Source organism: Cydia splendana, chromosome 18 (genome assembly GCF_910591565.1).
Source record: "Cydia splendana chromosome 18, ilCydSple1.2, whole genome shotgun sequence".
NCBI classification, from domain to species: domain Eukaryota; kingdom Metazoa; phylum Arthropoda; class Insecta; order Lepidoptera; family Tortricidae; genus Cydia; species Cydia splendana.
This window is the reverse complement of record NC_085977.1, coordinates 14,256,736-14,280,574: the sequence shown is the minus strand read 5'-3', so window position 1 is coordinate 14,280,574 and position 23,839 is coordinate 14,256,736. Positions and strand designations below refer to the sequence as shown.

The window sequence follows — 23,839 nt, the reverse complement described above, 5'->3', positions numbered from 1 at the left end:
AAAAATCTACAAAAATGTATGTTATAATGGACATTCCCTAACTTGTACAAAATGTACATTATAACGAACATTCAATATTCCTTTAACTCCGCTGCACTCGTCAACGCTGACGCCGATGCACCTGCGCAAGGCGAAACTGATGTTCTTCTGGGTGCGGTACCCCAGCTCCGCGGTCCTCAAGATGTACTTCCCCGACATCAAGTTCAACAAGAACAACACGGCTCAACTAGTCAAGTGGTTCTCCAACTTTAGGTAAGTCTCTTTTTTTTATAGCTCATATTGTGTCCCCCTGCTGGGTAAAGGCCTCAGGCCTCCCCTGTCTTCCGCCACTCGTCACGGCTTTGTGCATGCTCCCGCCAGAAGCCACAGAATCGCAAGTCGAGGTCGTTACGCCATCTCATTTTTGGTCTGCCTCTGCCTCTGGTGATCTGTGTCGGTCGCTATTTTGGCCCATCTCGTCGTACATTTATACCTTTTAACCCTTTAATGTTATATGCCCATGGGGTCCTTTTCGACCCACTGAATAAAATTCATTCCTACACATTAAAATTAGTAGGAGAGCGAGCCTGTAACATCAAGTAGTTCAGATCAAAAATTAATTCTGGGTATATTAGGTCCTTACCTATGAAATTGGCGTTTTTGTTCATAGATATAAGTCTGATCCTAGTTTTTTTTTTTTTACAAAAGTACATACACAATTACAATAAAACTACAGTGCACTCAATAAACAACGATTTTACATACAATTAATTGTTATTTTTTATTGTTAAGGCGCGGTGTGTAGTAAAATGCGCTTTTTTGTCACCATATTTACAGACTTTTACAAGGATTTCATGCATTATTTTCTAGTATGTATAACTTCAGTCCTTGAACTACGTTATTGCTTGTCAGGAACACGACGGCTCATAATTTTCTCGATAGAATCTTAAGTTGAAAACATGCCTAACACTGTCTTTATTTCCTTATGTTAGAAGTACTACGACGAAAATGTTTATGAAACTTACTTCAGTCGATAGCTTTTAAGTAAATCTTCATTATTGCTTGTCCTTTTATCGAAACGTTAATGTTTTCATTCATCATTTGATGAATTCAACATTTTGCTTACTAAATTACACCCTACGCGGCAATACCTTGCGCCCATTCCTCACGCCAGTACGCCCGTGACCACTGTCGGCGTCGGACCTATGCTAGTTTAGCGGACGTTTCATAAAATGGGTAATCACAGTATAAATATGCAAATATGTTATACACACAATGTTTTTCAACATGCTTACGAAGAAAAGCAAAATAATTCTTAAATACGGTGACATTTCAGACATTCGTCCGTCATATTGTCATTTTATAACAAGTGGGGCAGCAAAGGCACACACCCATCTAACCAATCCGGAATTCAGTCACGATTGATAAATTGTGTAAACATATTTTAAAAGGCTATAAAATTAATCAAATTGAATAATTTTTAAACATAGATATACAGGATTCAAATATTTTAGACTGGTCATATTTTTCATAATATCGATTTCGACTGGCAAATCGTATTACTTTTTGGCAACCGGGTTTTTTAACCTAATTAGACCCCGCTGAATCCGAATTTGCCGGTTGCTTGATCGAATTCTTGACCGGAAGTGAGATATTTGATATTAAAAGACCCTTTTTTTTGTTTTTCGTAAATAACTCTTAAACGGTGGCGCATAGCAAAACATATTCTATTACAAAAGTAATCTGCATAAAATTGCCTACAAGAAAGATTTCGTACACTTTTTTGCTAGGATCAATATTCAAAGAGACATTAACGCGGGAAATTCAATTATAATCACTTCTAAGGTCCCTTTTTTTAGTTTTTCGTAAATAACTCGTAAACGGTGGCCAATATCAAAAAATGTTGTAAAACGTTAATAATCTACACAAAATTTTGTACAAAAAGATTCAGTACACTTTTAGCAGGGATCAATATTTAAAAAGATAATAAAGAGAGAAAGTTAATTATATTAAATTCTAAGGTTCCTTGTTTGTATTTTTTCGTTAATAATTTGAAAAGTATGACTCATTGCAAAAAAAATCTTATACATAAATAACAACTTACACGCTGCTTTGTCTTTTTAGGGTTCCGTACCCAAAGGGTAAAACGGGATCCTATTACTAAGACTTCGCTGTCCGTCCGTCCGTCCGTCCGTCCGTCTACCACCAGGCTGTATCTCACGAACCGTGATAGCTAGACAGTTGAAATTTTCACAGATGATGTATTTCTGTTGCCGCTATAACAACAAATTCTAAAAACAGAATAAAATAAAGATTTAAGTGGGGCTCCCATACAGCAAACGTGATTTTTGACCAAAGTTAAGCAACGTCGGGCGTGGTCAGTACTTGGATGGGTGACCGTTTTCTTTTTGCATTATTTTCCGTTTTTTTTTTTGCATTATGGTACGGAACCTTTCGTGTGCGAGTCCGACTCGCACTTGCCCGGTTTTTTTTAATATTGATCCTAGCGAAAAGTGTCCTACATGTTTCTTGTAGGAAATTTTATGTTTATTATTTATGTATAAGATTTTTTTGCTATGAGTCATACTTTTCAAATTATTAACGAAAAAATAAAAACAAGGAACCTTAGAATTTAATATAATTAACTTTCTCTCTTTATTATCTTTTTAAATATTGATCCCTGCTAAAAGTGTACTGAATATTTTTTGTACAAAATTGTGTGTAGATTATTAACGTTTAATAAGATTTTTTTATATTGGCCACCATTTACGAGTTATTTACGAAAAACTAAAAAAAGGGACCTTCACCCCCCCTCCCCCCTACACCCTCAGCACACCCGCTAAGCTCGAGGACATTAAGTATGGTTATCTGGACACCACAAGGTATAACTGTGCCAATTTTCAAAATTATGCGAATTATTTCCGCAGATTTTTTTTATTTTCTTGAGCTATTAACTAACTCGAATGTCGAAGTAGAAGTGTTTTTTGTCATTACAATCTTTAAATGCTTGACTTTTACTCGTCAATTCAAAATTAGAAAAATAGTAAGTATTACAGTTAGAGTTATAAATTGTTATAATTCTTTCTTGTGAAGACAGCTAATTTTATGTAGGTACTTATTGGAGCTATGCATAACTCAATAGTCCCACAAATTATCTTAGCTTTGCTAGTATTCTTCCTTATTTTCACTACCTACTTGCCCGAAATTGACTGCTAGAGTTACACCAAGTCTACAACGATTTTGATAGCATAGGCAGTGCAAGTATTATTCATAATTTCATAGAAGATTGACGTTTAAAATAACACTTGCACTGCGTGTACAATCAAAATCGTTGCAGATTTTTCTTGGTCTAGCTCTCTTACATTTTTAATGTCTATTAGTAAGTACTATTTTTTGTCTCATAATAATTTGGTATCATTTGATTAGATTCTCAGTTTGTCGCGGTATACACTTACACTTACATATATTGTATATAATTAATAATTATTTACACTCACCGTCTTACCTACCATTTTTAATTTCATTAAGTACTCATCAAAATTCGAATTTGCTAATAAATCTTATTCAACATTAATTGCCGGAAAAAATCCCGGAACTGACAATTCAGAATACCGATGTCATCAGAATAAGGACGTAGACGTGCTGCGCGGGAATGGTGCGGTGCGCCGCGCGGGGCGCCCGCCTGCCCGTTCTACCACGCGTCTGCTTCACCCCCTTGAAAACGTAAAACTCGAGTATAAGAGCGCCTTAAGTGTTCAGAATTAAGCCTTGAAAATAGGTCTTTTCATGTCCTGTCGGTTCGAGTATTAAAATTACTTATATTTTTCTAATGGTACCAATTTTCAAGAAATGGAGATATTGAAAACATACCTTAAAGGTGTCAAAAATTACTGGAAAAATTTTGTTTGGTTTGAATTAGCCATCAAAAAAATATCCGCAAAATTAATTGTATGGAAATTCGTGTTTCGTTGAAATTCTCCGAACAAAACGCCAATTTCATAGGTAATGACCTAATATATGGGTTATAGGTCACACGTAAATATATTTTACGGAAATTTTTTTTTTTTACGCACAAATTATAGGACTTTAAAGGACTTGAATTGTGTAATATATTTTTTTTATTCCGTCGACCATACATTTAGCGCGACTTCAAGTATGGATTCGCGCGCGAGAACTCAAATCATGCCAGGGCGTCTGGTTTGTTAAAGGGTTAAAAATAAGTACACAGTACTTACGTCGATGTCAATTGAATTACAATTCATTAAAATAATAATCAGCAATACAACACAACACCTAATAACATCATATGATTAATAGTAGGTATCTTAACTACATTTTGTACTTTCCGTGCTATTTCTGATTCTTTAGGGTTTTTCTTACTTCCTTCTTTAGTTAGGTACCTATAAGATATATGTACATATTTGTGACGGAAAATACCGAACCAGGTACCTACCTATAAGATAGACATATTTGTTACGGAAAATACCGAACCAGGTACCTATAAGATATACATATTTTCATCACACTCGCTCAGTAAATGTGGAATTGCGCGCAGGTTTAGCGGGAGTTATAGAAAAAGCGTTCTCCCTAGGGAGTTATGAAGTTTCTAGCACCACAGTTAACAGTTTTTTGTCTATATACTTAATTTTTGTATCGTAAGTGTGATGAAAAACATTGTGTGTAACTCGGGGCGTAATAATATTGCAAACGAGAGTAAGTTAAATCGCGACGGCTTGCCGGAGCGATTTAACTTACTCTCGTTTGCAATATTCAACTTATGCCCCATGTTGCACAATGTACTATTGTGTCGGAAAATACCGAACCCAGAGTTTGTATACATTTCAAGTAAGGATATGCTACGAAAAATGTAATAATTTACTTCTTTAAAACCGCATATTTTGTTGTTATCAGTGTTACTCATGCTTATAAAATGATAATCCGCAAAACAGGAAGAAGAAGTACCTAAATATATGAAATATTAACTGTACCTATTAATTATCAGAAGGGAGTAAGCTATACTTGTTTGATATGTCATATCGAGTAAACTGCTGATTTAGGTATGACTAAACTAACTTAAGACACAGTTACAGTATATATTACTGGAATATAGAAGAAAATATATATTATAGTATGTATATCGTCGCCTAGCACCCATAGTACAAGCCATGCTTAGTTTGGGGCTAGGTTGACCTGTGAAAGGTGTCCCCTGATATTTATTTATTTATTTTAAATGTCTACAAAACGACCTACTTATATAAATCTACATATAAAGGCAATTTTGTCTAACACCCACGAAAAACATATTCTTAGCCTATTTAGATTACGCCCAACTTATTGCTTTTTGCTCATACCACCGGAAAGCAGATATCTATATCGAGACCGTCAAAAAGTTATTTTTTATTCGATTAAACATATTTACATTCATAACAAGTTACTTTAAAGACTAACGTAAAATGATTAGTTCCAACACCTTTTCTTACAAATTAAACTACACTATTAAAAACTACAGCAAAATAATATTTTTTCTTTTCCCCCTTGTATTAAAGTTCATAATTGAGTGGTTTCTACGATATCCAGATGCAAGCTTAAATTTGTAAAATATTACCCCTTTAATAGGGTAAAACGATTGATTAATCCCAATCTGTGTAGTTGGAATCTAATAATAATGCTAGGGTTGTCAATTCACTATTTCCTGTTTACACGCGGGGTGCCACCCCTGGATTGCGTGTAAGTAAACAAATTAGAAAAGGAAACGGTTGTCTTAAACGGTTATTATAAAGTAAAATGTTAGAAAATGTATGACATAACGTTAATTATAGGATGAAGCAGAAATAGAGAAAATCCACATTTACGTAATATATTCTACGATTTGTCACAAAATATGTATAGGGAATATTGATAACTACGAGTAGAAACCATAGTATGTGAAAGCAAATTTTACAAAAAATTTCATTCTTTCGTGTTGTCAGTTGGATCCAATGCTAATATTTTTTTATGATCCTTCTATACTAAACATTTGTGTAGCACTCGTAGCCTCTTCGTAGCTGTCGTAGCATTTCGTAGGTCTGCTACAAATCGTAGACCATAATATGATAGTTTTGGTACTATTTTAGTTACATTATATTTTTTACAAAAAGTAAGAATAAAAATCTACTTTTTCTTTATCTTAAACAATTTATTTTAAGACTGAATTATTATTTGGAAGCTGCTTAAATGTTACTAATCTTTGGTAACTTTGTAGGTATTTAACCCCTACATTGACTTTGTCCATTATACGGAACATTTCGTAATCTAGTAAAAGGGTGAAAGCTTAAGTGTAGGAAAAATCCCATGTATTGATTGTGAGCCAATTTCCTCGTTATCAGAGATAAGGGTCACCTGGCCGACACGTGCCAGATAAGTTACCCTTCTTTGTATCAATATGTACACAAACGTATGGATTATACGAGTTCATAATTATTTTCTCCATTGGTAGTGAACGGGGTATTTTTTATTTAATTTTCAGTATATTGTGGTTTGTTTGACGTTAATTATAAATAAAAAAAGATATAAGTTATAAAAAATATATTTATATAATAAATCCTGAACCACATTTCTTCTATTACACTGACGTAAATCTAATTTACTTGTAGATTATAACTATCCAACTGGTACTAAGGAAATAACTTGCTTATTAATATTTTTAATCAGGAAACCCTAGAATAAAACATATTTGTATATCGCTGTATATTAAAACCGATTTAAACTCCCTTTTATTCGCAAAGTTTCCTTAAAAGACGTCATTTGTTGGGAAACAGAAAACTTGATGAAATAATATCTATATTTCTATTTATATACCTACTCAATATTATTGGGTATTAGTCAGCGGCTGTATCTTAAACCGACCGAGTTATGCGGTTTACTTATTTATATTAATAGATGTATGTTTTCCCTTCAAAAGAGGAAAATATCAGAGATAAAGTGTTTATTTGCAATAATAAGGTTTTCCCGTTTATTCGAATTTAAGCTTGTATTATATAACAGAATTTATGTTAATCACAATAATTAAATAAACGTCTCTTAAATTACAACAAACAAAATTAAAAAAGATAGATTACACGTGCAAATTAAAATTGTACCACCAGATGGACATCATAAAATAATGAGTTAAGTTTATAGATACCTTAATTAAATCATAATTTAGTCACCTGGCCGTGTATTTAAATTAAACAAAAAATGACAAATACACTGACTAACCACATGAGTGTGTAATATAATGACCGTATAACAGATTTGATTTAGGTGCGTGTCAACAAGATGCCAATATTTAGTTAGGGCATAAAAGTACGATATCGATTGTAGTCTTTAGCAAACACTCGAAGCTCCGTTATCACCGACATTTTATATTAAAGCTTTCTAGTGCTATCTCAAGCTAGTATTATCTTTATCTAAGTGCGATATAGAGAACTTGGTAAAAGCATTGATAACGTATCTCCACAAGTGCCAGATATCTAAAGTAACGATAATATTAATGAAAAACTTAGTTACGTTGCAAAATATGTCTAAAATCACTAAACGTATGATGTCCTTTAGGAAGGACAATAAATATTACCATATAATTCAGGTACGTTAGAAAGGACAAATTAGTATGAGACATAATGACGAATTAAAAATGTGAAAATAATCAGGTTTTTTTTCCTAGACAATGTAATTTAAGTGTGTGTTTCATTTATTTCCCCAATTTAAGAATGTTCATGGAACAACTTAAAAAAATCGGTGTATCCTAAGAATAAATCTTTTTTTAAATCCACCTTCCAAGTCCACTATGGCGGACTTAGTCCATTAGTATTGTCCTCTAATGGCGGTATTGTGGACAACGGAAAACGGTCATTTCCTTCCCGATAACATCTCTGAAAGAACTGAAAGGGCGAGGGTAATTCTACAATCGCACGAACGTAATTACAAACTGAGGTGCTCGGTGCAAACTTGCCCGATGGGGTTATTTTAAATTTATGACATCGATTTGTGGATCGTCGTTTGTTTATTTTGACAACTTTATCGTAGAATACTAAAAGGATTGATGCCTCTGCACTCTGCAATGTTAATTTTTGTTAATAAAAGTATGTAAGAATAAACAAACTAGTGGGTTTTTACATTTACAGATCTACAAAGCAGTTTCAAAATCACATAAAAAAAATTGATTAAGCTTAGAATAGATTTAAAAGTGGAAAAATTACTGTCTTGGGTGAGACTTGAACTCACGGCCTCTGGATCGATACTCCAGCGCGCTGCCATCTGAGCAACCAAGACCTCATCCATAGTCAGCAAATCTTTCCACCATATTATGGGTCAAGGGGCCCTAGCGACATCTACCGTAAGAGTTAGGGTGTTGCTTATTTCGTCGAAATTGAAATTGTCTATGTCTCACCCCCTTAAATTGTTCTATTTGACTAAAAAACAAATGAGGATTTTTTTCAGAATTTTCAATTACGTTTTAGGGGTTGCTACCGAATTTTGAAAATTTGGACCCTCCATACAAGATTATTTCTTTTTAGTTTTTTTTTCTCGTTTGTTTTATGAGACAACGTGTCAGGATGGGTAGAGGGATGTGCAGTTTAACAATAAATAATACCACTATTTTTTTAAAGCTTATTATGCGTGTTTTAGGCGTTCTAAATATTGATTCTGCAGTGCGCATTCCTAAAACAGGATTAAAAAATATTTAAAAATATATATTAACTATACCTAGTATTGAATTACATATAAATAGCTTCCATATACTTTGACTCACTGTCTCACTAAAAAAATAAATAAATAAATAAACATCATGTATGAAGGATCCAAATTTTCTAAATTCGGTAGCGACCCCTAAAACGAAATTAAAAATTCTGAAATAATTCCACATTTGTTTTTTAGTGAAAGAGAACAATTTAAGGGGATGAGACATAGAAAATTTCAATTTCGACGAAATAAGCAACACCCTAGTAAGAGTGTTACACTTCTTAAACGGCTACCGGAGTTCCAAGTCATATACCCAAGACAGTAATTTTTCCACTTTATATTTATTTTAAGCTTAATAGCATTGTTCGCAGACGTTTCTGCTTGTTAAAACAAATTGATTGTTATCAAAAATGCTTCGATTAGGTAAAACGGCGCCATTTATTTATAATGTTACCCAACCGATACGGTATCGATCTTCTAATTTAAACTAAACGCAACAGTGAACTTTCTACAATTAAATAAATTAGCAGCACTAATCGTAAACAAGATTACAGAAGTCAAACCTTTCGATAGCCTTCGATAAGGCACGATAAATCGTAACAATTAAAATTAATCCGTTAAAAGAGCTGTTAGCTTTTAAAACGCTCGATTACAAATTCAAAATTTAAACAGTTGACAAACGCCTTAAGCTCTCCACACACGACACGACTGTCCACTTGTTAATGAGTATACGTGAAGAGTGCTACAGCAAGTGCTCTTCTATCGTCTTACCAAGTAACGCCTCGTCGCGCCGTCTACCTTTAAAAAACATTTTCCCCACCTAAATCTTTTCCAAGTTTTAATACGATTAAAGAAAAATATGACAATTTGGTAAGCACCTCAAAGGTTAAGAAAGGCTCAAAAGCGAGTACCTATTTAAATGGCGGCCAAATTCTTTCGTTTATTTACTCCCCTTAAATATTAAGAATGTAAGCTTCAAAGTGAAGCAGCCATAACCGCAACGCGAACTTTTCTCGGCCGCTTCCCGTCAAAAGTCTCTAGGGAGAAACAAACATCCTTTACGCAAAAGTCTGCAAAGACAAATTCTTTTGGCGTGTAACTCAAAGAAGTGCAGTGCTTTAACAAAGAGCTACTCGTAGAATTAGCCAGTAGCACTAATTAGTGAGTCGTTTAAGTTATTTCACTTAATTAAGTGGTGAAGTGGTCTAGGCCGGCCGGGTACGGCCTGCAGCTAGCGCTACACTAAATTGTTAGGCACTCCAATTAATCTTTTTTACGTGCAAGTCGCGAGGGCGCGCTCACACGATCGACAACGCGTTTAGAACAGTTTAGTAACGTAATGCGTGCCAGACTTTACTTATATGACATTCAAATAAATATGTAGTCGTTTAGATTTCCTTTCGTATCGCATTTTAAATGTTATTTGTAAATAACATCTGGGATATTGTTATTTTTGCTCAATGTTTACCAAAGAACATTTTTAGTATTTTTTTTATGTAATATTTTTATACTTTGAACTATTTTATGTAAATCCTGTAATTCATGATTGCAGGTATTTTTTTATAAAAGTCCAAAGGAAACTTTATTAAATCAGTCATATGATTCAGAAATATTTATGACTCAGTTCTCATTACTAGCATTCATAATTCCTTTTTAAACGATAAAGTTAACTTCAATTAAAAACTAAAGGTAATTTCTGATAAGCGGTTGATTTCGTAAAAGCGAATGAAACCTCCAAGGACTCTTACAGAAATGTTACAAGCCTTACGTCGCAATTGCCACACGGCTTTTTAAGTTTCCATGTTTGCTTAATGCTACGTACACATCTAGTTCAATCATTTTAATTTAAAAACTGTATTTTATTAAAGCTTTTTCACGCTAGTAAAGATACAGATACATGTACGTTTACTTTGCTTACCTCACGAGAAGCTTATTCAAACCTCTTAAATTTAATTGGTTGGCTAATACACACTGTAACAGTCTTAACTAAATTGCAACCACATACTCATGTTAAAAAGTGCATTAGAATTTCCGTCCTTTAAAATGGACATTTTTGAAAAACGCGTAAGTGATTAAGTTTTAGCGTGAGATGTGCCGTTTTTAGTACAGGTGTGTCAGAGTCTAATTTACGTGTTAACATTTTTAATAAGGCCGTAGGGTGGGAAGTGGCCGGCAGTTTTCACGCCACGCTCGTACGAGCCCCGTAATTGCTGCGGCCCTCACGAAGGAAGCTTATGAGTAGTTTTCCTTCAAATCTCTGCTAATTACTCACAAGTTGACACTTCTTATTAGTAGTTTTTCTCGTGTACTAATTAATGGACAAAACGTACTTCATGTATGCGCCTTAGGTACCTCATGCGTAATGGTTTATTTTTTTTGGGAATTCTAACTTTTCGTACGTATTAGGACTTATTGGAATAATATTAGCAGTGCTACAAAAAAAACTAAATTAAACTTTAATTATCAGTATTGATAAGATTGATCAAATAATCAATTAAGAATTTCCACTGTGATATTTTGTGTAGAAATGTTTTGTGTGATATTTTGTGTTTATGTTTTTGAGACATTTAGGGACATTTTTACTCTGAGAGATTTTTGACCATTTAGCCGTTTTGATTTCGATTAGAATTCCGTAAATGCTGAATTATGTACTCATTTTAGTACAAAAACACTAAAAAAAGATCTAATTTCGCTAAGAGCGTGCAAGAAGACTTCATTGACGTGAAGAACGTCACACCTCAGCACTAAATTCCTGTTCACTTCCGAATTAGAGTACAAACTCACGCGAGCATCGCCTAATAGGAGGGCGCGGCATATTTACATATCATGGCGATATACGCCATTATAAAATATTCTTTCACCGGCCTTTGTCGTTAATATGTAATATAATTAAAACGACGCGCCTTACTTATCACTGTCATCAAGAAGCGGCCATTTTTTTCAGTTCTAATTTTGACTTCGAATTCGTTTTGAATGACCATTTTAATGCTCGTGTCATTTTTAACCACATTTTTTGCACGAATCATTAATAGCTACCTAAAACAAGAGTTAATTTTACACTCTAGAAATGCATAATTTGTAAGGGAGATCGATCCTTCGTGCCTACAGCCCTATATTTTTCAAACTTGTCGGCTTTTTCTACTAACAACGCTTGCCAGAATATATTATATTACTGATAAGTATGATTAAGCAAACTTTTAAAGTAATGCTTCAATAGATTAATGTTAAAATTAACGGTGGTAATAGTAGGTATAAGTGTATCAACAAATAGAATCGCTTTGTCGATTGCAAACTACGCTAAAACGGCGTAAGTACATTCATAGTCAAATATCCATTGTGTCCTTTATTTAGGACATAAACTGCTTACGTGCTTTACGTAGTCACGTTCATCAGCTAATGAAAGTGTAATTAGAGTGGTGGTTTCTTCCGGGCTTATCTTGTCTTCGGGGCATTACGTTTTTTAATTACCACGCCCTGGGCAATCAACTTTAAGTAGTTACACTACAGTTTTATTGCGGGCCCTACTTTGTGTTTCAAACGTGAAATGCAAAACATGTAAGTACATAATACCTATCGTATACTAAACTATACGGAGAGAGCAGGTTCTAGGGCCCATTTTTCGAACCGCATTAGACTAATATTATTAGTGTGTTGCCATGGTACCCCATACGACTTGACGGTTCGTGGACTTATATTTCTTAGTCTAATACCGTTCGAGAAATGGGCCCTTAAGAATACCTACCATATACTTATTCGAGATAATTGGTAGAATTGTTTATTAGTGATATATTTTTAATGCAAGGTTTGGAAATGATGGATTGTAACTCCAAGCAATACAAAAAATATTTGAAATAATATAGGTTTTTTTGTAAATAGCTAATTTTGAAATCGTATTTACTTTAGCATTTCATTAATATAAATCGTAGAAGTATATGTAGGTGTATGTTAAAACAGTGGCATAAACTAATTTCATACAAAAAATATTAACAATATTTTTGTGCACCCACAAACTCACAATAATACTTATGTCCTATAAAAAGGACATAATCATCTATTTAAAAACAAAACTATAACTGTCAAGTTATCACACATGCGAGGCCGCACCTACAGTCTCGAAGGAGCGGGCTTCATTAGAATATACCTTAAAAAACTTAATATTGTTCTAATGAACACACGGTTGGGCGCGTTCGTCACGCGACTGGTCGACTCAGTATGGGTAAGCCGTGCATTATATCTTTTTGTTTTTTGCAATATGATTTTTTTTTGTATTTCTGGTTTAGTATGATTTCAAGCCATTCTTAATCCTTAACTTGAGTTATTATACTTTAAATAGCAATATTTTCATTCTCTTTTAGATTCTTGTTAGTTCAGAGCTAAACCAATTACAAAATCAGCAGAAAAAGGCGCAAAATTCAAAATACTATGGAAGATCGAACCTCAATGAAGACGAAAATTTATTTGCCGCTATTTTCTACCATAATAAATGGTAGCCAATAGAAAGAAACCGGACAAATACCAAAGACAAGTTCACAAAATACAATATTTTTCCACATTCTTAATAACCACAGCCGCTATCAATATTATCCTTGCCCACTGACGGAAGTCCTCTTATCTGTGGCACAGAAAACTGACCAATCACAGGAGATCTCTTACAGACCATCGCACTTGCAACGTTCGTTTGTTCTTCCAAGTTTAAACAGGTCACGTTACGTTGGCGAAGACGGTTATTATTATTTTAATGTGGTTTGGTTTCCTTTTCTGATTATGTCCTTTTTATATGACATTAGCGACGAATATGGTTTTCGTGATAAGACTTTACCGTTAAAACAATGTTTATATAGCCGGTCAAACTTTGTCAGTAGAAACAGGCGCGAAATTCAAATTTTCTATGGGACGATAACCCATTTTTTTTTATTTGCCGCTTTTTTCGACTGACGGAAATGGCTTGTCAAACTGTCTTACTCTGTGATCATAGAAAGAAATACTTACAGTTGTATGTACTGTAAAAAAATTAAAAACATAGAATCAAAGAATTACCTAGGTACATAAAAGCATCACAGACTTCGCTTAAAATGGTTCAAAAAGTAAATTTTGATACAACAATACTTCATATCAATGACATAACTACGCCAAAATGTATTTTAAGAACTGGTAAACTTTCAAAATGGCGTTGACACCTGTCATCGCATGGAATAACGATAAAATTCACATACCCCCCAATTTTTAGTACGCAAAATCACTAGAGTCAGCCCGAGAAAAGTCTGCAGCGATTTTGATAGCCCACGCAGTACAAGTGTCATTTTAAACGTCAAACTTCTATGAAATTATGACGTATAAATAACACTTGCACTGCGTGGGTTATCAAAATCGCTGCAGACTTTTCTTGGTCTAACTCTACCTAGGTACTGGGAGTTTAAAACTTCGCAAAATAGCTAAATCTAAGTTACATAGTTAACAGTGGTAACACACTATCGCACCGCACCAAGGTCATTGTGCGACGCGCCCATAAGTAAGAGCGAGAAAGCGATATCTCTTTCTCGCCCTTACTTATCGGTGCGTCGCACAATAAATCTTGGTGCGGTGCGAAAGTGTGTTACCACTATAAAGATCACTTTGGCTTAAAAGACTAAGATCCAGGCCATCACGTATTAAAAAAAAACTTATAGATGCGTTCGGAAATCTATTTTTTTTCGCGTATCCACATTAACCTCATAACGATTTGATGACATCAACCTCCTTACGAATCGGTACTAAAAGGCACGGCACGGGCCGCATGGGAAATTATTCCAAGTGCCACGCTAACTGTCTCTCGGCCCGCCCTAAGACGTAATTAATTAACGCATGTGTACACACCTTTACTTCACGTTTTTGTTAATGTACACACGCCTTTATATTTTTGTGTCATGCACACATGAACAGTTGGAGTTTTTAGGGTTCCGTACCCAAAGGGTAAAACGGGACCCTATTACTAAGACTCCGCTGTCCGTCCGTCCGTCCGTCTGTCCGTCCGTCCGTCCGTCTGTCACCAGGCTGTATCTCACGAACCGTGGTAGCTAGACAGTTGAAATTTTCACAGATGATGTATTTCTGTTGCCGCTATAACAACAAATACTAAAAACAGAATAAAATAAAGATTTAAGTGGGGCTCCCATACAACAAACGTGATTTTTGACCGAAGTTAAGCAACGTCGGGCGGGGTCAGTACTTGGATGGGTGACCGTTTTTTGCATTATGGTACGGAACCCTACGTGCGCGAGTCCGACTCGCACTTGCCCGGTTTTTATATATAGGAAATTTCTGTATAATGTTAGGGATATGTTCTGAGACTAAATAACTTTATCAGTGATGTTTTTAATTAACAAAAAAAGGTCGAGATACACTTAAAACTGTCTCATAAACAGCCAACTAATACAAAGTCCAGGCAACCGTGAATGGTCAGCTATGGCCTTAAAGGGACGTTTTAACCCTTTTTTCGCTTAGCGCTGGTTGGGGTAATAAAATCTCGGAGGCACTCCAATGAGCTCAACTTTTGAAGCGCGGTACAAGACAGCGGGTCAGCAAGGGGGAGGCCCAGGGACGGAGTTGGGCGAGATCATTATTAGGCAATTATTATGACTGTTTATAAATAAGGCGATTAAAATTTACAAAAAAAATACGTAAAAGATGTGTGCTCAGTAGCGTAGCTGCTAGGCGTGGACGAAGTGGGCCGTCGCCCACGGCCTCGCGCCCTAAGGGGGGCCTCGGGCGAGGCCCTTTCGGGCACAGTGAAAGAAAAGGGCCTCGCAGATGTGATTTCGCCCACGGCTAGATTAGTTCACGCTATGCCTCTGTGTATGCTTGTGTACTTAGCTAATAACTCTACCTACTCTAAGGCACCGATCACACCGGAACTTGAAGCAACGTACATATATGCAGTAACGTGTCTTATGCGTTGCGTGTTTGTCATATACTGTTTTGATGTGTAACCGGTGCGGTGCGTCAAGATCTTTTTAGCAGCGGTCTTTTAACATGTATTTTCATTAAATAGAGTAAAACATAATTTAGAAAAATACCGTAATAATAGTTTTGAAACCTATAAGTGTTCCACTGTTCTGCAGAACCATTTTTATTTGTGACCCCAAAAATACATGAGCAATTCTTACAAAATATTATATGTCGATTTAATCGATATTTCGTTATTGTTACAACATTCAATACGCCATAATTTCCAGAAGAGGTAAAGAATAAATACTTGGTATTATGGAATTAATTATTGTATAAAGTACTAAGGCAAACCAACTAAGGTAATGGCATAATTAATATTAACTTCGAAACACGTCACCGACAAAATAAAACATATTTACCTGGAAACCTTAATCATAAGGTAAGCATAATATAAGCAGGCCTTTATAGGTATGTATTAACCGGATAATTTCATACGTAAATTGTGCTAAAGTGACTAAGAATGTCAATATGTATTATTTAACCAAATACGACTTTCGAGATTGAACCACCAGTTACATAATATTAGTTGTTTGATTTTCCTTTTATATAGTTTATATTCCGGGTTTCCGGGTGACTTTTTTAGGCCGAATTGGACTGATCCCTATGACAGTTCATTTTTTTGTATGGAGTAACTCTGTCAATGTCAAATATTTTGAGACTTTTTTGGTAATTTAACACATTTTTTTTATTTAGAAATGTAAAATATGGTAAAAACCTATTTCTTTAATTACGTTTTAAATGAAGTCTATTCAAAAACAACTTGGAGGACCTGTCATAGGGATCATCATTCGCCGCGTCAGTTATAATAATTTCATATCATAATAGGTACCGTAAGTGTATTCGCGAAAGTCGAAATATCCAAACTACCCGCATACGGTTGCTTAGAACGAGCGGCCGACCGATAAGAAAGCAAAAGGTGTTTATGTGAAGACAAGTAGGTCAATAATGGCACTTTATCTTTTTTATAACTGTTTAGGCTTAAAAAACATAACTGTGCATATGTTTAGTCTTCACTGCAAGGCAACAACGTACACGAAAACTATGGAGATGTTATTTCAGAAAAATCATTTTTGTTAGATGCAAAAATTATTCATAATCAATTCTTAAAAAAACATATAATTGCCAGTTATAGCACTATACTTATTTTAACAATCCAAATATTTACCAATTGTATTGCCTTAGGAATTAATATAAAAATATGGTTTTCTTTGTATTATCGTCATTTCTACGAAATTTAATAAGGTGTTTGTGGTTTATGACTTAAAAATCTTAAAATCCGATAAGTATGAAAAATTCAAAGCATTACAAATCAGTGAAATGAGTCAGGACTATTAGCTTGATTTTTGACTAATAGTTAAAAAAAAATAACTAAGGAAAATATTTACACCATGATAAATGTAAAATATACAACTATAGGTTTAGACGCACCAAAGACTAGTAACGTGTCAATATAAAAAACCACCTCAGTCCACCCCTGGGTCGGACGATGCAGTCTGAAAAAAAGTTTTTTCACTAACTGAAGCATTAATCCGCCCGGTATTAGTTTACTCGCTTTTACTATGCATGTGTGTGTGCGTTGTGTATGTGTGCGGCGCGCCGTGCAACTTTCAGCACAGACTAAAAAAAAGCAGAGAGATCAAAGTTGCCAAAATTAACTTCTTTAATAACGACGAATATTTGGTAGTTGGACTATGCTTGAAGTTTTATATTGAGGTTGATTTGACCGCTGAATGTTACGTCGGTTTTTGGAAGTTTGAATGTGGCAACTTTGTCGGTTGATGTGCTGCTATTAACACATTGGGATGAAGTTTTATCGCTGTCACAGTGTATTTACGTATTATGCAACTTAACAAAAATATATACAGTATGGAGTATGTCGAGGATAACATCACAGTTTTCCTTTTAAACATAATTACAACGCCTTTCCCTTCACGAATAGATACCTACTTACATTTACAGTTAAAAATATTTATTATTTCACTAAACGTCTATACCTATTATTTTAATACCACTTATAATTTGTAAATCTCCACCTTCCATATAATTATATTCACAATTACTTCGGCTGTACAGTCACAAACATCTTTTCAAGTCAATACGTTACTAAAATAATATTTACATGCCTCTAATACATTGACAATAAGTGCCAGCTTGTAACTTGTAATACAAGTGCAAGTCCCTTTCTAACAAAAGCTGTCAAAAAGGGACTTCCACTTGTATTACACGTTACAAGCTTTTGATAAACAGGGCAAAGGTCGTGCAAATATATATTTAAAACGTTGGCTTGTAAAGATATGTGTAAACTCGACCGTGCAATAACTCATAAAATATAAATACGTAAAAAAGGGAGAGACTACACCTTACCTACTCTGTCCATTGCAGTCATCGGCTCTCCTCGAAAGCTGGACCGTCCACTCACACACACAGACGCACCCACACAGGTGAACTCGCCTTAATAACCATTGTATTTGGGAACGATAGAAATGAGTGTTTCGAAATTCAAAAAGTCAGTGGTGTTTGGAAACTATGGCCTTGGAACTAGAAGGGCGTAAGTTGGTTCGAATTTTAAAGTTATAATGCGTTTCGTTTTTAACGGTTCTGAACAAACGGTTATGAGTTTTGACGTTCATTATGTTCGGTTGGTTGGTAGGAAATAAGGTGATATTTATAGGTTTATGTATCGTCAATTGTTCTTCAGCAATCACGTTTTCATGTGTTTTGATGGTGAAATATGGCTGGCGAAAAATTAAAATTGAAAGGTTAGGACTATGCAAAAATAAATACGTATAGTTTTCCTTCAGAATAAAAATTATAGGTACCTAAAGAATTGATCATACCGCAATGGGATAAAATAATGATTTGTGAGAATTAAATACGAAAATGTAGTCATAATTGGGTAGCCGGAATAAGGCAAACTTTGGTAGCTCAGTTGAGTCAGTTGGTAGAGCGGTGGCCTCCCAAGGTGCCTAGCCAAGGTAACAATCGCTTGCGCTACGACAATGAAACGCTGTGTCTCTATCACTCTTCTATATTAGTGCGACAGTTACAGTTGCGTTTCGTTCGTTACAGAGCATAAATGATTGGCATGTTGGCTACGCACCCAGAGTCGCCAAGTAGGTACCTACTAATGCCACCCGAAATAATAATATTTTTATTTAAAAAAATGTTATTTATTAATCGGCTTTGCACACTAAATTAATATCCATTCCATAAAAGTTATGTGTTTTTAACAACCCACAAAATTCTCCGAAGATTATTCTCAGTACTGCGAATGTAACGCCCCTATCTTATTAACGATTATTATTAATAGTTAACCTATTAACGATATTCCCACATCTCGCAATGGCGGGAAATCGGGTTCTAAGTGTAAGCAGTAAACAATGAACATTGTCCCCTAACGTCTTGGGGAGGACTTAGGAAGCGTAGAAGTGGCAAAAGAAATTATGGCTCTAATATACACTCGATAGAAATGAAAACGGATTACTTATATACAAATTACTTATATATTTATATACAATTGAGTCTAGTGATTGTAACTGATTAGTTCTGACATGTTAAAATTGTTTCAACTACCGAATAGAGTCAAAGAGTTTTGTATAACATTGTAATTTAGAATTTAAAAAAACTACACCGTATAAAACAAAGTCGCCCGCCGCGTCTGTCTGTTTGTATTTGTATGTTTGTTCGCGCTAAACTCAAAAACTACTGAATGGATTTTCATGCGGTTTTCACATATTAATAGAGTGATTCTTGAGGTAGGTTTAGGTGTATTTGCTGTTCGACGTGTTGCCTCCCTGTCACGCTTACGTACGAATTTACAAGTGCGACAGAGAGGCAACACGTCGAACGTGATTCGCGATAGGCCCGATTTGTTCCCATATGACAACGTACTAACGTACTTCGTAACTCTTCTTCTTCTTCTTCTTCTTCCTCGCATTATCCTGGCATTTTTGCCACGGCTCATGGGAGCCTGGGGTCCGCTTGACAACTAATCCCAAGAATTGACGTAGGCACTAGTTTTTACGAAAGCGACTGCCATCTGACCTTCCAACCCAGACGGGAAACTAGGCCTTATTGGGATTAGTCGGGTTTCCTCACGATGTTTTCCTTCACCGAAAAGCGACTGGTAAATATCAAATGATATTTCGTACATAAGTTCCGAAAAACTCATTGGTACGAGCCGGGATTTGAACCCGCGACCTCCAGATTGCAAGTCGCACGCTCTTACCGCTAGGCCCCGAGCGCTTTTTTCTACTTACGTACGTCGTAACTCTATGGTCCCTTAAACGGAGTTCACACGGGAATCGAATGCCTTGAGGGGGACCACAAGACGGTCACCCCACTTTGCACATTGTGTTTACCTTTTTATTTTCTTTCTTGGGCATACATTATCAATTGACTTTAAATTTGCACTGACTTAAGATTTGGTTTGAATGTTTTATAAAACGCACTACTTACAGTTATAAAGTTAAGTACTGAAACAACTTAAAGTTAGTCCAAGGAAAGTCTGCAGCGATTTTGATAGCCCACGCAGTGCAAGTGTTATTCATACTTCATAATTTAATAGATGTTTGACGTTTAAAATAACACTTGCACTGCGTGGGCTATCAGAATCAAACATCATAATGCAGACTTTTCTTGGTCTAACTCTACTACCTACTTAAAAATTGTTAATAAAAATAGAGTCGGAAATATCTGCATGGCATATCTTAATTCTGGCCATTTAGAAAATGTAAATAACAAATTAAAAAGAAAATCTGTTCCAATTTTAAAAACGGTTTCAATCAAGAATCGCGCCCGGATTCTATTTAAAATTCGAAGGAACACAACGTTGACCTACCATCGTCTTTAAACGATAGTTTTTGCAAACGGCCAGCATCAAACAATGTTCCCCAAGACGTTGGCACAGGCAGGTAGCAAGATGCGTTTTCTTAAGAAATCCCGATGCCTTTTTTGCACCACAAATCGATCTTCAAAGAAATTAAAACCGTACAACCATATGTTTAGAGTTGAATTTTTAGTACCGCATAATTTACGAGCGTTGACAATTGTTATATTTTATTTCGCTATATTTAATCCATCGAGCCATTTTAATTTAGACTTTATAACCGCCTATCAAAGATGATTTCAGCATGAATTTAACTTTGCAAAGTCGTTGGATTTGAAAACGTTGAATCGCAAAACGAACAGCTGATTCAGAATGTAACGGTTTTTGTTAAAAAAAACTATATCAAACCAGCCAAACCTTGTGTGTTAGATTATTTTATTTGTATCTAAATCGTATCTTGAAATACCAGATTTACTCCGTTTTATATTTTATTTGGAGTTTATCTCCAAATCTACCATAAAATACCTAATTAATGATACTTACCTCAAAAATATAAAAGTACGTACCTATTAATAACCTGTTTAAATTAAAAACTATCTTCAACTACTATTTTCGAAAACAAAAGGGTTGTTCCACTTAAGTCCCGTATCGTAAAATTGGGTACTTCTTTCGGCCCGCATCGGCCATGTGGGCCCGCGAACGCTACTTGCTTACAAATTGCTTGAACGATCGTTATCTTCCTTTGTTCTTATCTGACTAGAAAGTTTGCATTTCCATACGAAGTTGAAGGTGAAATTTGCAGTTTTCGCAATGTAAAGTCAATTTTACACGACGAAGAACTGATTGTTAGTGAGTCTAAGTAGACTTTGATAGGATAAGATTTTTACTTTATAGCTTACATAGCATGGATTTATTAAAATATATATCAAGTGTGTTTCTGGTGGGTATTGTGTAGACTAAATTTAGACGTAAAGAAGACATACGAAATACAATGTGAAAAATCGAAATGGAAAACGGAGACAGACACCAAAAACCAGATAACTCTATAATGAACGTTGACTCAAAACTCAAACTATGCGACGTCAAACAATTAAGTTTCCACTGACGAAGGCTAATGAACGACATTAATAGACGTGTGCCTGACACTTGAGTCACAATGAGAAAAAAGTAAAAAGCACTGCTCAGGGGCGTCGAGGATTTGATTAGCCAGCTTCGCTTCGCTCAACTCGCTTCGCTTGCTACGGTTCGCTATCTTCGCTTCGCTTACGAGAGCGAATCGAGCATTCGAGACTCGCGAGGCTAATTACTTACGAGTTCGCATTCAGCCTTTTTCACTTTTGAAACTTGTGGCGCGTATTCTCGTGCGGTTTGTAATTGATTTGTGTTGGCTTTATTAAATTGGATGCTCAGTTTTTTAGCAAAGAAAAAAAAACTTATCGCGCAAGGAATTTTGGTTAAGAACAAAACAAGGAAAACTTAATACCTAAGTATTTCATTACCCAAATGTTTAATGTAATCTTATTTAAAACTTTATTTTACACATGGCCACTAATTATTTTCATACAGTCATTAAAATTCTAAAGTTCTTTTGACGCACGATATTATCAGCATATTAGAATCATATTTTATTTCTACTTATGACGCACTTAGAACCCACTTGAACTTTGTATTACAACATCTGTTCTCGGACAAATAAGCTGAGACATCTGAAAGTAATTATTATAAAGGATATCAAAGTGTTACGCATTACACTCGATACAAAATATATAAATAAATATAGGACTATACTGACAATTTTCTACAAGAAATTGTAGAAAATTATTTAAATAATTGAGAAGATACATTGTAATTTAGACACGAAAATGACGCACAAAAGAACCTTTGAAAAAATGTCTAGTTTTTTTAACACCAATTACTCCAAAAGGCACATAGCACGAAAAACCTCCAAATATAGTTCTATCAATGCGGTTAATCCCTAATTAGGGCGGAACGTTTCAACAGCGAAAAGACATCTAATTATTTAGGCACTTCATTTACTTTGTCAATTAGTGCCTTCGTCGAGTGCCAATTAAAAAGATAAGTGTGAGCGAGAGGGTCGAGCATCGACTCGACTCGACTTAGAGATACACGTACGGCTCGGTAAATATTCGAGTGTTATTGGATCATGTGTCATATGATTGAGATTTTATTTTAGGTGATAAAATATACCCTTTTATGGGTGGCGAATAGGTATTGAAATTTAATATGTCTAAAATTGTTACTTAACAATGACTAACAATTTTAGACATATTAAATTTGTTAAATATTATAGGTTTTCCTTTCATTTTAATTTATATAAAACAAACCAAATAAATGTAAACAATAGTCCTATCAACAGAATATATTAGGTTATATACCTTATACATACTTATACAATTTGAATTTTTATGATTTAAGGTAAGATGAGGTAAGAATAACACTGGGGCAACACAAGCACTTGTAGGGAATCCACATACTGTTTGTCTTGCACCGAGCAAAATAAACTGTTTGTCTTACGCCACATAACCTTAGATTTCGGGACTTTTTTCGATTAGTTGTGTGTACCTACGGAAGTGTAGATTTAGAAGTTGCATCATTTATCGATAAAGTAACTATTTCATAGCTAGTAGGTAGGTGACTGCAGTCAGTTGCAATAAGATTTACACATTTTTTTGTCGGTATTAAACATTGACATAATTATTATTTAGATAATGTTGAGAGCATACCTCAGACATTTTAGCTTACTAGACGTATTTTCCTCATTATACATGTTAACTCACGGAACTCGTATTGATACTGTAACTATAGGTTTAATGTATTTTCTTCAATAATAACGGTTTTTACTATTAGGAAGCAAATTCAATCTTTTTTTATGAAACTATCACCAGAGGTTGCCGTAAGCTCTTAAGGAATTGCATAATAATATACTTACTTGAGAAAATTGGACTCATGCCCCTATGGTCCGGGTGGCCGAGCGGTCTGAGTATCCGCCGTGAAGGCAGAGGACGCTGGTTCGATTCCAGCCCTGGGCACTGGAGGCCTTGGTCACTGTTTTCGTATATGACATCTATTTCAGTTAATAACTTTTTTTTTTTCATCTTTCCAGGGAGTTCTACTACATCCAGATGGAGAAATACGCCCGGCAGGCGATCAGCGAGGGTCTGAAGACGGCTGACGACATACACGTCGCTGGGGACTCGGAGCTCTACCGGGTGCTCAACTTGCACTATAACAGGAATAACCATATTGAGGTGAGTTTCACACCAAATAGGGTCATTGTGTCTCCGTCCGTTGCTCTAGTTTTCGTCCTCTTGATTAGCAAATAATATG

The 23,839-nt window shown here is 35.2% G+C and overlaps 1 protein-coding gene across 1 annotated transcript in view; it reads left to right on the top strand.

Annotated features, from left to right (window-relative positions):
- The window catches only part of LOC134799151 (homeobox protein prospero), a 136,566-nt gene that overhangs the window by 107,596 nt on the left and 5,131 nt on the right, over nucleotides 1-23,839 (top strand). The window contains exons 5-6 of the mRNA XM_063771558.1: nucleotides 91-252; nucleotides 23,616-23,760. Coding sequence (XP_063627628.1) covers nucleotides 91-252; nucleotides 23,616-23,760 — 307 coding nt within the window. The remainder of the gene's footprint in view (nucleotides 1-90; nucleotides 253-23,615; nucleotides 23,761-23,839) is intronic.